Below are 16,090 nucleotides of genomic sequence, written 5' to 3'. Positions count from 1 at the left end.
ATTCACAGAGTATCCAAATGAATGTGTTAAGGCTAAAACTGTTGGATTCCTAACTCTGCTCTCTGCCCACAGTCTATATCACAGCGATGGGCACAACTACTACACAGATCACTGATCATCTAAGCCATACATATCACAGTATATACCATCTCTGTGAGAATGCAGCGCTCAAAAGCAGTGGGGTCACTTGTCCTTGCGAGCACCCTTAGTGACCCTGTGAGCATGTGAAATATAAATAGTCGATTAGCTGAGGGAAACATTGCCACAGATATCATCAAAAAGGCATAAACACTTTATTAAACCGAATGCATTTGAAATGAGCAAGGTAAAACAGTAAACAATATGTAAACAATGTACAAACACAACAGGGTTAAAATATCTTCAAAAGCACACGGATGTACTTTCTTCAACATTTATGCATAAAAAACACAGTATATGCATATTGACCTAGGACGTGTTGAGAGAGGTTAATCAGAAAATCAAAGCTGGATTTTCACCAGTTTAACATTAAGCACATACACTAGACTCATTTTAAGTACAAAATGAGATTGACACATCGGCATCTTGGCTACAAAACAGGAGAACGGCGAGCGTCACTGTCAAAGAAGTGTAGTTTAGTCCAAACTAGCTAGAAGCTGCAACATCATGACAACAAAACTGACTGTTGTACTGAAATGACAAAGACAAGGCAGTCTTAAATGGGCCTTTAAACACCCCTTAGGTCACATTATAAGCAGTAACAGTAAAACCATCTGTATAGCCAAAAAAAAACAACTCAAAAATGAAAATTCTGACCATGGCAACGACAGCAATACTGAATAATAAATACCAAAAGGAAAAAGGAAAGTTGAACGTAAACATTTGATATCGGAACTATATAAAAATCTTTTTAGGGGGAGGGTGGAGGGGAGGGGGGGGGGGGTGACAGGATATGAGAGAAAGAGGAACACCGATATATCACCGGTTCCTAACATACTGTGAGCGAACAGTGTTGCTGAGGTGCAAAACATGAACCAATCCGCTTTCAGTGTAGGTGTTCGTTTATACTCTTTTCCTGTCTTTTTGATAAAGTTAACTCTTCCTCATAATGCAATGTAATGCTCTCAAAGTTACTATTTAATCAGATCTGACAACTGGACCAAGTCTGACTTAATTTACAGCACCAACAACCACCAGACCATTTGACCAATCAAGAGCTGGTTTGCAAGTTTATTACTTGTAAATCACAGCACTTGGCTATAGCAGTAGTAACTATAGCTACAGACTAAGATGTACAATTACAACTTGATGATCTGCTTCCAAAACTGACATCCACAGCTTTACTTTTGTTACTCTTTGCCAAGACCTAGTTATCACTTAATTTTATACAACAGGACCCAGATATGTGCAGCCTTGCCTCATCCATCTCTACCTGTATGAACAAAATACAGGAAGCACTAGTCCAGCTTTTCACCAATAGCCAGAGTTTGGAGGCGGGGTTTATCTGTCAGATTTGGCTGAAATAGAGACAACACAACCGGACTGAGTTGACTCACTGTGTTCGATGTCAGTGTGGAAGCTTCATTGAAACTACTGGACGCTATTTACTTTCTCATGCCGCTGGTCGCTCGCTATGTTAGGAACCTGTGGGAGATGAGGATTGGGGGAGCAGACATTGGAACACCAATGACCAGCTGTTAGGAGGGTTAAACGTGGGCCTGAGTTGCAGCTAGAGCCGCAGCTAAGCCTGACTAAGAGATGAGCTACAGAGTCCAGTGATCCAGGATATGGTTTGGGTTCAAGTTAGGGGAGCTGGGGATGGGGAAGGGGGGTGGGGGGGTGGGGTTTCTGGGTCAAGGCTCTCCTTACTTTCGTTTGCTCTTGGTGTCAGTGGTCTGGAAGACACTGGAGGCAGACATGAGGTTCTCGATGTACTGACCCAGGACCTGGTTCTCCGACTTCAGCTTCAGGTTCTCCTCTTTTACGGCGTCCACCCGTGCAGACAGGTCTGAACACAGCGAAAAACATAACCATCTTCAACACTTTATTTCATTTTGCATTTCCATATGAAAAAACAAAAGGCCCTTGAGCTGCCTAATGTCCCGTCATAATCACCATGATATATTAAACATATCCAGTTATGCTAATTGTGTCATTAATTAAGATAATTAATGCATTCATTAGCAAATATTTCTATGTCATTATGCTTGTCTTCACATAACATGGATGGTTTTGCCCTCATTATTATGCAAATGTATGCAGCAAGGTGCTCCAAAAATGTAATCAGATCATCTACACTATAGGGGGATGAAGTTTCTATCAGTTATTTTGTTCATAAGAAGACAACATAATGCCCTGGTGTCATGGTGGAGGGACATAAAATAACACAATATACAAGGTAATACGGTCTTAACTTTATAAAAGAGATTTTACATATTGCAATGCCAATATGAAATTTTAAATGTTATGGTGTGTGTGTGTGTGTGTCTCACCCTCTAGAGTGTGCTGAAGCTCCAACACCTGGTTGATGAGCCTTGTCTTCTCTTCCAGCTCAGCCTGGTTCTCCATGTCACCTGCAACACATTGACTTACAGTTTAATGGGACAGTAGCACACAAGCGCAGTGCTTAGCATGTAATCTAGAGATATGCTATGGTGTGTGTGTGTTGTCTCACCATCGTCTGAGCTCATGGTGAAGTACTCGTCTTCCTTTTTGGAATGCAGGGCTGCGACTCTCAGGGACGCTGGAAAAGTCGTAAAGAAGTTTGCATAAAGCCAGAGTCACGCCGACCTCCATTCATTAAATCGGGCAGTTCCACGCTGCCTTGCTTGTCGGCAAACGCACACCTGGTAGAACATGAGTTAAGACCTTTTCTGAATCGTTACGAACCGCTCTTTTATTCGGCATATATTCAAGCAGCATTTTCTGAGTAGAAATTGTCAACTGTTAGAATTGGTTCACATATTCCTACAATCTTCTTCGACCAAAATACACCGTTGTGGGCGGTAGCTCGAAGCGTCAGTCAACTTTAAAGTTGAAATTTAATGGACAGAGAGTGTTACTGGTGGGCCACTTGTATGGCGAATTCATCAGAAGACCCCCATGACTCATAAAAACGTCTGAAGTCATGTCGTACAAGGTTTGTATGTTTAGCATTAAATGGACAGATTTTTGAATGGAGATGGACGTGACAGTCTCGCCATACCAGTGAATGGTACGCACCGAGGCTGGCTACATGGGGTTAAAAATCACATCAAAAACCTGACATTACAGCCTAGCGCAAAGCTAACAAGAACTGAGCCAAACAGCCTAACATGACAGTGGTCTTAGCCTACTGACGGTTCTTGTGAACCAGTTAGCCAGCTTAGTAAAGGTGACACAAGAGCCCAGCTGGCAGAACAAAAACAAACCTTGAAGTGGGCCTGCTGCTAGCTAGCTGTTAGCAAGCCAGCACAGTAACCGGCTGCTATGTAGCTTCAGCTAGCGCAAATATAACCGCTAAGCAGTATCGTAAATTTGGCACACTTACCTTGAGACGTGAAAAAAAATGACTAAATGCTGAGGTGAAGTGCAGAATACCGGCAGAAAATGAAAATAACGGTGTCAATCCTCAATCCCCACAGCTAGCTAACCTCAGATGCTGTTCAATATGTCCAGTTCTCTACCGGGCCACTACACAGTACAGCCGATAGAGGGCGCTGCACGACACGGTAGGAAAATTCAAACCATTCATTTTTTTTTTTTTTTTGCCTGGACTTTCACTAGACCTTATGGAGTTTTGTGTGTGTGTGTGTGTTTGTGTGTTGCATGAACAGATGAAAACAAGAACAAGATTCAAGGACCGTAAAATGTTTGGTGAGTGTCTGAACTAGACAGAAAACACAAACGTTAAAATCACCTTGTATGAGCTCATTATTCCACTTGGGTGGTCTGTAGACAAAGTAAGGGGGGCTTAGGCTACCATTTATTAGAATATAGTGTAATAGTTTAATTTCACTATCACTGCCAGAAGTTAGCCCGATGGGAGAGTGTATAAGGATGACTACTCTAATCCATTCGGACTCTCCCCAGCTACACTGTAGACCAGTGGTTCTCAACCTGGGGTCCAGGGACCACCAGGGGTCCCCGAGGGGGTTCCAGGGGGTCCCCAGCAAATGGATGAATTGTTAAACTTCAGCACTGTTTCATTTACAAGAAGTTAACACAATTAGAGAATGTAGAAGAATTACTATTTTGGTCATAGTTTCACTGTTATCTCTCTACCTACAATACAGATCGTCATGGAATTCTGGCCAAAATCATATCTAACAATAAAAATATTCTCAGATTTGGGTCTGAGAGACAAAATCGCATCAAATGGGGGTCTGTGGCCCTGATGTTGACTAAATTAGGGGTCCTTGATATGAAAAAGGTTGAGAATCACTGTTGTAGACAGTTCTATAAGTCTGTGCTAAGTCTTATCTAATAACTAGCATCTTCTTAGACAATGTTCTGACAGACACATGGATGATTTTGGTGTCAATGTTCTCATCACTAATCAGGTAAATTGACCAACATTACAATCTACCAAAAACTTGGTGTAAACTATTCCTTCAATTACAATGTTAGCTTGAAAGGTAAATAACAAAAAGTAAGGTAAAGCATGTTTGAAATAAATATCGACTGCACACAAAAGCCTATGAAAAAAAAATAGAACTATTTATTTGACATTGATATTTAACTTGAAAGGCTTTGGTTTTTCAATGCAATGTCAAGAATACACATTTATAATTCAGGATCATTATGTAGGGTTAAAAAATTAACATGCTACATGTAGTTGTATTACAACAAGAAAAGACAATTGTAAACTGCTTATCTAAAATTGTTGTGTAAAATGCTTATCTTTTTGTTACTGCAAAAAAAAAAAAACACTGCATTTTGGAGGAAAATTAATCTATAATAGGTATCTGATTGCACTACTGGGTTGTGAGTAATCAATGGATAACATCTCTGATTACAGTTGTAAGCAATTATATTTTGGGAAAACCCTCCGGAGGCCTGCTGTATTTACTCGTTTGTTTGTTTGTCTGCATAGTTTGATGAACCTGCAATCTTCAGAGCTGGATGTCAGAGTACTTGTGTAGTATTCCACGCAGTACTCCAATGACACTCAGTAGAAACAGAGAGAACAAGGCAGCCAAAGACAGGTAAAAACCAGGTATCCTGTAAACCAGAAAGTACTCAGTCAAATTCACATTACTGCAAGTCAAATATTCCAACAGCAGTAAATTCTCATTTGAGCCCTATACTTCTGTCACGCCATATTCTACCATATCATACATTTAACAGTTTTTGTTAGAATATTACTATAACCCCAGTAATGCCAAAACAACCTGGTTATCACTGATATAAATGACCTTTTCTTAGTAGAGTGGACATATCCGTTGAAATACATTTGCCGGGCGACCATGTACACCAGTCCTCCTCCAGCCGCAGCCACCTCACTGAAGAATGTACCACAGGTCCAGAGCACCACCAGGAACAAAGGGTAAAACTCTACACAGTTCTGACTGGAAACACAGACCACAACACACACAGAGTCAACCATGTTATAACACCTTCATTTGGGTTCGACTGATATGGGTTTTTGAAGGCCACAAATTCCAAAAAACTACAAGTAGACGTTGTTTTTCCCAGAATTGTATTCTTGTCAGGGTCTTGAAACAGCATTTAGACCATCATGGGACACTAAAACTCTCCATTGAAAGCCATAATGAAATGACTTTTGGTGGGTTAGCAGCTCCTTAAGGCAGGGAGAGGCAGGTTTCACTGCAGGTTTTACAGACGGACACTCATCTTCATCATATCAGTGGAGGACAATGCTGACCCTGCGTTCACACTGTGAGCAACCGTTTTGTATTTGCTAGAGAGAACTCTTGTTCATGGACCGATATCCAGGCCAATATCAACCTGGTATACTGGCAAACCGATATATATCAGTCTAACCCTTATCTTCATCTTTATTGTTTTACGACATGACATCGGCAGACGACAAGAAGTGCAGGCCTTCTTACTGTGCTCTGAAAGTTCTCTCAAACTCTGGCGGTCCGGTGACGGCGGGAGGCATGATCTTATGGGCCATTCTGGACCGTCCGACCCGCCTGACCAGGTAGCCTGAGAGAGGACAATGATGGCATAGTAGTGATACCTAAGAATGACCCGAACAAAGCATTATCCATGCAGCACAAAGACGTTTTTAGCCTCTTCTACCCATGATGGACAAAAGTCTTGAACCTACCTCTTCTAAAGTTACCACTGCACCTCACATCATTGCTGTCTCTTAAATCCAGTAACTGGTTAGTTTAGTTAGTTGGTTTCTGCTACTATGCACCTTATGAATGGAACAAACTGGTAAAGCACTTAGAAATTAGAAGCAGGAGTTCCCAAACATTTTCACGTCAAGGACCTCAAATTAGATGTACGTATCAAACCAAAAAAGACCCATTTGACAGGATTTTGTCCTAAGGAACCCCATCTGAGAAGATTTTTTGATGTCTATACTGTAGATGGGAAGGTAACAACAGGAGAGTGAAGACTGTGATTGAAACTGTTGTCCTTCAGCTGCTGCCTGGTACATACGGTACAACCTCTGCCTCAAGGTGGCATGCCCCAACAAAAGAAGAACTCCCATAAAGATTAGCCAACGCAGTTCAAGGAGCGAACACGGTAAATAAATGCCCTGTCATACCTTTTCACTTCTTCAACTAACATGTAACAAATGATAAGTTTAGCTTACCCATGTGCAGGGCAGACAGAAGGGACACTGCAGCCAACAGAAGAGGGGACTCAATTGCCATTGCTCTGCTGAAAATACAGGATTGCTTTCTTTACACTTTGCTGCTTATACAACCTGACCTTTATTAACTACTGACAGACTGTATTTCCTGAGAGAAAGTAAGCGAGGCACATCCCATCGACAAGTGGTGTCATGCTATGTTAACAAAGCCCGCCCAGAACAGGAGGAACTGTTACTGGATGGCTAATCATAGTTGAGGTTTATTCAGGAGAGAAGAGGATGGATGAATACTACTTTCCTATCCACTACTCAGCTGAACTCATCAGCACATACAGTCCATAGCCTTGGATCCTGGCCCCAGTTTCACAAAACCACACAGTGCTGTTGCTCTATTTAGTTCAACTATCAAGGTATGAAATCATATTTATTTTATTTATGTTTTGGATGTTTTATGTTTTGGATTTTTTGACCGATAATATTCAGAGAACAATTGTGTTGCACTAGTTATGATGTTGTACTTGGTCTGTAAATTGAATGTGTGACTGCTAAGCATCTGTAAAGCTGTTACTACTACTACTACTACTACTACTACTACTACTACCGCTGCTACTGCTACTACTACTACTGCTGTTGCTACTACTGCTGTTACTACTACTACTACTACTACTGCTGTTACTACTACTACTACTACTGTTATTACTGCCACTACTACTGTTACTACTACTACTAGTACTACTACTACTACTACTACTGCTGCTGTTACTACTACTAATACTACTGCTGTTACTACTACTACTACTGCTGCTGCTATTACTACTACTACTGCTGTTACTGCCACTACTACTGTTACTACTACTACTACTACTAATACTGCTGTTACTACTACTATTACTACTGTTACTACTACTGACTACTACTACTGTTACTACTACTACTACTGTTAGTACTACTACTACTACTACTACTACTACTACTGTTACTACTACTACTACTACTACTACTACTACTGACTACAACTACTAGTGTTACTACTACTACTACTACTACTACTGTTACTACTACTAATACTAATACTACTACTACTGACTACAACTACTACTGTTGCTTGCCTTGAACAATTTCAGTATGGTTGTCAGTTTTTCATGGAAGGGATGGGAAAACTTCAGGTGCTTTAATGAAATCAGTGGTGAAGACAGGTTTATCCATTTAATAAACCCTGTAGGGCATGGTAAAGACCCCGCAGCTACCACCAGAATTTACCAGTGGAGCAATGACTGAAGACTGACAATATATTATTTGGTCAGTGTTATAAATTAGAAGTGGCCACTTCTAACTCGGGTCATCAGCTCAGAGGAAACATTGGTCAAATTAGGACTCACTCAGGCTAAAGCATGGTAAGTGTCATACCTTGCCATGCCCAAATGACGCCCATGGGTGAAAGGGAAATCTTCACTCTACTCTGGTCATCCTGCAGCCTCATCCAACATGGACAGCGATGATGAAAACATAGAAGAGGTCGTGGACGGTACGTAGTCTTTTATGTATTTGATTATGTACTGTATGGCGAAACAGAAAATGCGGCCATGTACGAAATTTCTCTGCTATTTTAGATTCTGATGTCAGTTTTCCGTAAATCTTCATGAGTCAGTTCTGTCAAGTGGGCCCACCCGGTAACTTGGAGGCGCCAGGGGCTTGATTTGTGAAGGAAACCCGCGTGACAGTCGAGTGAGGGCGGCCTGGCCAACCTCACTCTCTGCCTGGGTTCTGGAGATACTTGACGAGGTAGTAACTGAAATATAATGCTGAAATCTAGCTTTTTATTTCAACGGGTGACTGTGCGCTACATCTAGCCCACGCTCTGTTTTGTGCGTATAGATTATACGGGCAAGTGTGCCGTGTTTGTAACAGTTTGGACACTTTGTAACTCGTGTAACAACAGGATGTAAGACTTAAGCGGCTACGCTGCTATTGTATACTTATTTCAAACGGTATGTATAGATACAACCTTAGAGGAAACAAAGTAACTTAATGAATAAAATATTAGGCTGCATAAATGATGCACTCCCCAGCTAAACCAGCGCCAAACTCCATTAAAAAATCTGGTAATCTAATCCTTGTTTATCGGCAAGGGTCCACACGTCGTAGAACATAACCTAAGATTATTTATGACTCGTTAGGGTCTGCTGGTTAATTCGGCATACATATGACCCACCATGCAGTAGCTGTTACGATAACATTTCAATTTATAGGAATGTTTCCCGCTGCTCGCTAACGCTGAACACGGTGTATTTTGCTGGGAGAAGATTGTAGAAGTAACAGTCGAACCTATTCTAAAAGTTGAAAATGTATTGAAAATAAATGTTGTTTCGTATTGGATGCAAGCCGAACTGAAGAGTGGAGCCTTATGATTCAGAAGAGATCTGAAGTTATGTTCTACGAGGTGTGTACGTTTGTCGATAAGCAAGGCAGCATGAAATTTCCCGATTTTTAAGCGGAGTCTGGCTTGAATGTTCTCTCAGTACCAGAGACCGGAACCTATCGGGACTAATGCCGAGCGTTCCAGGGCCTTGTGCCGCATGACTTGGTAGGACACTCCCTGGATGATTGTGGTGCTTAAATATGCAGAATGAATCTTTTCCCAGATAAAGTAAACTATGTGGATTGACTTTGACACTTGAAATCATTGTTTGATCACATTGGTCACTTCTTGAGACTACATTTTGGTGACGTGGAGAGTTGCCAGAAACACGTGGACGTGAATGAGGGCAGATAAGACAAAGGTATCATTAGGCTCATTGACTTGTTAGTAATGTATATAGATTTCCTCATGTGTGTATAGGCCTCTGATTATCAAGAGACCGCTCACCAACTCAGCTCTGTGTGTGTGTGTGTGTGTGTGTGTGTGTGTGTGTGTGTGTGTGTGTGTTCAGGTCCATTGGATGAAGATGATCAGCCCCATGGGTTCTGCACAGTGACCTACTCATCCAGTGATCGTTTTGAGGGACACTTCACCCACGGGGAGAAGAATGGCAAGGGCAAGTTCTTCTTCTTCGATGGAAGGTACTGTAAAGATAAGACACACACAATATAAATTAATTTCAGTTACTTTATTGGCATGACTTATCAGAAACAATATTGCCAAAACAGTGTGCAAAAAAAAAAATGCTTTCACCAAACAGTTTATACATTCAAACCATATTGAGATGATTCATTAGTTTGAAAATATGCACTCTCCAATAGTATATAATTACCAATATCTATGATAATGTATCCAGTTCAAAAATTGCATGTAGTTAAGCACATCATTCAAAAGCAGTAAGGGCATATCAGACGGGGAATACGTTTACATACACACTAACAATTCAGCCTTAACACAATTTTCAGACTACAGAAATTGTCATGTAAACACCTTTATTTGATTATCTTTGTTTTTTAATGGGAGATTGCCATTTCTTGCTGTTCATGCTCTCCCTCACATCCTGTAGTAGAACTAAATGGGTTACAAAGGAAGAATGTTTGTGGTTAAATCAATGACTGTAAAATACTGCTGTAAATTAGTGACATTAGGCTTAGACCGACATATCGGTTGTATATGATGCAGTTTGATCGATTACATATTTATTGGAGAATTGATCAATACGCCGGTTGTCTATGGGAAGCCCTTAACCTGAATTGATTCTCATGAGTCATTCTGATCCGATTCCTCACAAGTCTCAGTTGAGAGTTTTAGCGTCCCATCGCGGTGTCGTTCTGTTTAATGCTAGTTTAAGTGACATAATCGACACGTCATCATCTCACTTTGTTGCAGCTCTCCCTTCTTTCTGTCTGTCCTCTCTGCAGCACCCTGGAGGGGTTCTACGTAGACGATGCCCTGCAGGGCCAGGGGGTGTACACGTACGAGGACGGGGGCGTCCTCCACGGCACCTACGTGGAGGGCGAGCTGAACGGGCCCGCGCAGGAGTATGACGGGGAGGGCCGCCTGGTGTTCAAGGGCCAGTACAAAGACAACAACCGCTGTGGGGAATGCTGGATCTACTACCCTGTGAGTCACGGTTATACTCTCAATTTGAAATGATTTGATACTTTTGAAACAGCTTCCCACTTACGAACGATTGGGATTCATCAACATACATACGTGAATACAGTTGAAAACAGGTTAAGTTTTTCAGAATCTCCGTGCCCATCCTTCAACTGTGTGTGCACAGTATGTCTGTGCGTGTGTGTTGGTGAATGATCCTTGTATTCTGTGTTTGTTTGCGCGTTGGTGCATGTGGGTGTGCAAACTCCGTGCGTCTTAGGACCGGGGCTGCGTGTTCGGCGAGGTGAACGAGGACGGGGAGATGACCGGCGAATCGGTGGCGTACGTCTACCCCGACGGCCACACCGCCCTCTACGGAAGCTTCGTGGAGGGAGAGCTGATCGAGGCCCGACTCGCCACCTTGGTCTCCGCGGAGACGGGCCGGCCTCGCTTCGAAGTCGCGCCCGACGGTAAGTGACGATGTCAGAGCGCGCTTACGGTAGGGATGGGGCAGGGGACATACTGCGAGACATACTGGAAGACTCTACAGTTCTGGATCTACATGGTTCTGCCATCTCCGATATCAGGGAAAACTACGGAAGTCGTGGAAACACCCGGCTAATAATACGCTATACTTATTTTTTTTTAAGGCCCTGTGTACTCATACGACAAGTCCACCTCCGCCTGTATCGCCACCCACGCTCTGCTGCCTGACCCTTATGAGAGCCAAAGGTAGGTCAGAGAGAGATAATTCACCATCTAGGTGAGAATAACAGTGGAGCAGAGCCATTTCAGCACTGTTCTAATCTATTTTATAAGCCAGTCAAAACCTAAACCCACTAAATACATGTTCTCCTGTGTATCAGGGTGTTTGTGGCAGACTCTCTGATCAAAGGAGCAGGACAGGGCCTATTTGCCAAGACAGATGCTGAGCCGGACACTGTGGTGGCCTTTTACAATGGAGTACGCATCACACACTCAGAGGTATAACACACAGAGGTGTGTGCGTGTGTGTTAGTGTATGTTTGGAGTGTACACATGTGCATGCATTTAGGGACTAACAGATACTTAAAGGAAGGTGACATGGACAATAAGGGGCTTAACCATTACTATGACAGTGTGGAGAGAAACAGTTGTCAGCTTTCTGAAATTGTTCAGATACTCAGTTTCCCAACATGCTTTGCACTACACTGAGCACTAGACACGCCTCTAGATCAATAGCATTATAAGTGGTAGTTCTCACTTCCAACTACTTCCGTCTTCACTGAAAATACCGTTAGGCAGACTAGATTGCTTCCTTTTTCAGCTGGGAGTCAATGAGAGTGTGTCACATTCAGACCAATATCTTTTTTTCTGCAAAAGGCTTATTTGATTTACACAAAACAGTGTAATGTTAAATGCCTTGGTAAGCTACAGTCAGATGCATTAGATCCAGATATGTCTTTCAATTAGTAAAAGACAATTTTGTTTAGCAGGTGCTCCCGTTTCGCACATGCGTAGTATGGTAGTGTTGTAATTTTAAACAGTTCTACGCATGTGCAAGGTGAATTCCCTCCAATGCGATTCTGCTTTATCAGACAAGGGTTTCTATTAGAGCTGCAATGATTAATCGATTAATCGATTAGTTGTCAACTACTAAATTAATCGCCAACTATTTTGATAATTGGTTTGAGTAATTTTTTAAGAAAAATAAGTCAAAATTCTCTGATTCCAGCTCCTTAAATGTGAATATTTTCTGCTTTCTTTCCTCCTCTATGACAGTAAACTGAATATCTTTGGGTTGTGGACAAAACAAGACATTTGAGGACGTCATCTTGGGCTTTGGGAAACACTGATCCACATTTTTCACCATTTTCTGACATTTTATAGACCAAACAACTCGATTAATCAAGAAAATTTAAAAAAATTGATCGACAATGAAAATAATCGTTAGTTGCAGCCCTAGTTTCTGTATGCAGGAACAAAGTGCGGTATCTTCCTTCCTTCTCCATTATCTATGGGTAATTGCTAGCACAGTAAGCTAGCTAACTTCGCTGAACTAGCCTAGCAATAGTTGGCAAGGAGCTCTAGTAATGGTAAAAAAAACAAAGGGAACCGAACATCTTGTCCCTTGCTCAGTGCCTGGTTGTTACAAAAAACGCCAGTGTTCATGCTGTGTAACATATTGGTGAAGTCAGCATAGTTTAGCCAGTTGAAGGGACTTACTTGCTAGTCCCTTCCTTTTTTTCTTTTTTAGATCTTGGATTGTTTTCGGTGCTACCTGGAATCTTTTTTTCTATGTTGGTTCTAATTAAACCATTTGGCTCTTTTGGCATGACCACACTGACATCCCAGGTGGATAGCAGAGATTGGGCGCTGAATGGGAACACCATCTCATTGGACGAGGACACGGTGATCGACGTCCCTCTGCCGTTCGACCAGACGGACAGATACTGCGCCTCTCTGGGACACAAGGGAAACCACTCCTTCACCCCCAACTGCAAATATGACCCGTGAGTACAGACTGAAAGGAGACGAGTACAGTGTGAAGCAGGACGCATAGATGGGGTGATCAAAAAAAACCCCACTGAGCAAGAAATCAAGGTTACAGAGGAGACACTAAGATTAATTGAACACCTAGTTGGTTTAAAACGGTTATAAAAACATTATAGTTGCATCACAAATCTCCCTAGCATCCATGGCTTCATCATGGAGGTCCTTTGGAGAATTGTTGGCGACAAATAATGGCTAAATATATAACAACCAGGCTAGAAAATGAGAGATACCTGATAAAGATTGTTGTGGTGTGGGTGTAGGGCAATTCATTGACATTATAAGTGTTTCCAAATCCAACATTTTTGCAGTGAGGTGCACCAAGATGGATGCAAATGAGCAGGTTTAATTTAGTGGTGTAACAGGTGATGACAGAGCTGCTTTCTCCAATCAAAACCATCTGTATTTTAAATCAAACACAAATCGAACCCAGGTAATGTTAGAGATGACGAAGAAAACTAAATTAGGTTTAAATGAGAATTAACATTTTTTCCAAAGATTATTTTTTTTGGCAGAGATAGGAAAGACAGAGAGAGAGAGGGATGACATGCGACAAAGGTCTTGGGTCAGATTCGAATCCAAGTTTACATGGTACACATCTTGGTCCTGAGCCACCAGGACACCCCCCAAGAATTTCCATTTAAATCTCCCTGAACTTAAATGAAACTTCCTCCCACAATCGCGTATCTCACGTGTGCATCTGAATCGATCTTTTCTTTCCGTTCATTGGTCCGCCCAGGTTCGTCCACCCTCGTTTCGGGCCCATCAAGTGCATCCGGACCTTGCGAGCCGTGCAGAAAGACGAGGAGATAACGGTCGCCTACGGTTACGACCACGAGCCGACGGGGAAGAACGGCCCGGAGGCCCCCGACTGGTACAAGCGGGAGCTGGAGGTGTTCCAGCAGACACAGGCGGCTCCCACTGGCCAATGAGAACAAAGATCCAACACCTCTGGACAATAAAACACCCCTCTACCTGTACTACCCTCTTAACAATAATCCAGGGGCATTGAGGCACTCGATGTCCCCCTGTAGCTGCAAACTGCCCCATACACATCGGAGACGCCACACGCTTCATAAGGTATCCGGATGGGATGCTGCTTGAGACCGTGGAGATCACAGGGCCATAGCAACACAAGAACTATGCAAGAAACCAAAAGTTATTTTAGGAGACATGTCTACGGCTGCAGGTGCTGTTCTGTCAGTTTGTTTCCTCCTCATATGGAAATGAAGGTTTCCCTGCTCATGTTTGGTGCTTCTAAACCTAGGATACGCCTAGAAGTTCCTATTGTTGCTTTCAGTTTTCAGTGTGACTGTGTCTTCACGTGACTGTATGTAACCGACTTCTAAGCAGCAGCTGCAACAAGGCTCCCCTCGAGGGGTTGAGCAGCACTAGTATAACATATCTGTACAATACAATATTTATCATACCTATTTAAACCATTCAACTCACACTTCATTTGAGCTAATACGTCATTTTAAAACACGTACAACTTTATAGGCCCGCTGACTGAGCTTACTGTGGTTAATTTATTTAGAATTTATGAAATTGTTCCAAATATTTCCTGAAATCTGAAGAGGTGCTTTGTAAATGAAAGGGGTTTGGGAGAAAAGATCTTGTGGTCTACTGTTATAAAAAAAAACACAAAAAAAACATATATATAGCAAACTTGACCCAGTTTTCTAATCTAAGGAGTGTAGCTGTGACCGTACGCTACAAAATAAAGTCCAAGATAAATCAAACCATTCCACATGCCTCTTTTATCATGTCAGTTATCAGTATTCAATGTGCTTGATAGTGATATGAAATTGGACTTTTTGCATGAAATATGACCGCTGATATTAACAGCTAGCTTAAACAGCTCAAACTGACTCCCATTTGATTTTTGTATGAAATAAAATGTTAAAATATAAGTAGCCTACTATGAAAAAGTTGCATACTCCACTGCTGATAATTTAATTATTAAATATGTACTATAAACACATTCACACATGTGAAGGCAAAAGAGTTAATTTAAATGTTAACGTGCTAACCACCACTCAACTATTTTACCTAAAGTAAATCAATGTAAAGCCCTCAGCACTGTCTTGCAGACGCGGGGCAGCACCATGGGTAACTTGCTAACTACTCTTCTGAAACACACACCAAATATGAAGGAAACAGCCCAGCTAAAACAAAATCCATATCTCCTAACCTATATCTGTCAAAAATGTAACCAATCTGTAATCAAACAAAGCTGGTTGGATCCCAGACAAGTTACAAAAGAAAGGTCCTGCTAGACAAATGCATACTGTGCCAGCAGCCTAATGGAAGTGAACAAGTGCTAATGCTTTCCAAGTGCGCGGGTGGAAGGTTAGGGTAAAGTGAACTAAATATTAATTTATGCTTTGATTTAGCCACTAGAGTTAGAAAATGTAGCTACTTCCCGGTATGTGGACATAAAGTGTAGTTTGTAATCTATACCTGACTCCTATGGGACCCAGCTGGATCCCTCATTTTGTTCCGGTTTGGGCTATAGCATTAGGACAGACAAAGTTGAAGTTGAATACTCCCCTGCAGTTAATTTGAATATGAAACCTATTTAAATATATTTAAATGATCGGTCCGGGCTTCTGCCATCCTGCCTGGTGCACTAGCACACAGTGTATTTCCCTTATGCAGGCTCTGCGTCACCTCAGCAGTGCCAGACCAAGCTACAACTCACCAGTTTGTCTTTTAAAGGAGATACTTAAAACTCCTGGCAGACAACTCTATAACAAGCAGCCTATTAAAAAATGTTAAAAATA

At 41.8% G+C, this 16,090-nt stretch overlaps 3 protein-coding genes across 5 annotated transcripts; 1 reads left to right on the top strand and 2 right to left on the bottom strand.

Moving 5' to 3' along the window:
- Positions 1-188: 188 nt before the first annotated feature.
- Positions 189-3,646, bottom strand: LOC139661660 (short coiled-coil protein B-like). Its single transcript, XM_071540186.1, has 4 exons — positions 3,509-3,646; positions 2,654-2,722; positions 2,472-2,552; positions 189-1,987 (listed from the first exon to the last, which is right to left on the bottom strand). The coding sequence occupies exons 2-4, from the start codon at positions 2,667-2,669 to the stop codon at positions 1,845-1,847; spliced, it is 240 nt and encodes a 79-aa protein (XP_071396287.1). The 5' UTR covers positions 2,670-2,722; positions 3,509-3,646; the 3' UTR covers positions 189-1,844.
- A 1,083-nt stretch (positions 3,647-4,729) lies between these two features.
- On the bottom strand, positions 4,730-6,887 carry mgst2 (microsomal glutathione S-transferase 2). The gene is made up of 4 exons (XM_071540188.1): positions 6,755-6,887; positions 6,033-6,132; positions 5,376-5,528; positions 4,730-5,181 (listed from the first exon to the last, which is right to left on the bottom strand). The coding sequence occupies exons 1-4, from the start codon at positions 6,813-6,815 to the stop codon at positions 5,073-5,075; spliced, it is 423 nt and encodes a 140-aa protein (XP_071396289.1). The 5' UTR covers positions 6,816-6,887; the 3' UTR covers positions 4,730-5,072.
- Positions 6,888-8,189: 1,302 nt separating this feature from the next.
- setd7 (SET domain containing 7, histone lysine methyltransferase) lies at positions 8,190-15,898 on the top strand. Of its 3 annotated transcripts, XM_071540177.1 has the most exons (8): positions 8,190-8,279; positions 9,685-9,814; positions 10,595-10,796; positions 11,053-11,242; positions 11,423-11,504; positions 11,639-11,756; positions 13,107-13,264; positions 14,044-15,898. In XM_071540177.1, exons 1-8 carry the CDS (start codon positions 8,240-8,242, stop codon positions 14,234-14,236), a joined length of 1,113 nt encoding a protein of 370 aa, XP_071396278.1. In that variant the 5' UTR covers positions 8,190-8,239; the 3' UTR covers positions 14,237-15,898. The 3 variants fall into 3 exon arrangements, with proteins under 3 accessions (XP_071396278.1, XP_071396280.1, XP_071396281.1); XM_071540179.1 differs by lacking the exons at positions 11,423-11,504; positions 11,639-11,756; positions 14,044-15,898 and having other exon boundaries at positions 13,107-13,246; XM_071540180.1 differs by lacking the exons at positions 11,423-11,504; positions 11,639-11,756; positions 13,107-13,264; positions 14,044-15,898 and having other exon boundaries at positions 10,960-11,187.
- Positions 15,899-16,090: the final 192 nt, after the last annotated feature.

Source organism: Centroberyx affinis, unplaced genomic scaffold, assembly GCF_046629955.1.
Source record: "Centroberyx affinis isolate AG114_WGS23_722 - 3 ecotype Tasmania unplaced genomic scaffold, CSIRO-AGI_Caff_v1 ptg003571l_1, whole genome shotgun sequence".
NCBI classification, from domain to species: domain Eukaryota; kingdom Metazoa; phylum Chordata; class Actinopteri; order Beryciformes; family Berycidae; genus Centroberyx; species Centroberyx affinis.
The sequence above is the reverse complement of the archived record's forward strand: the minus strand, read 5'-3'. Positions and strand labels throughout refer to the sequence as shown.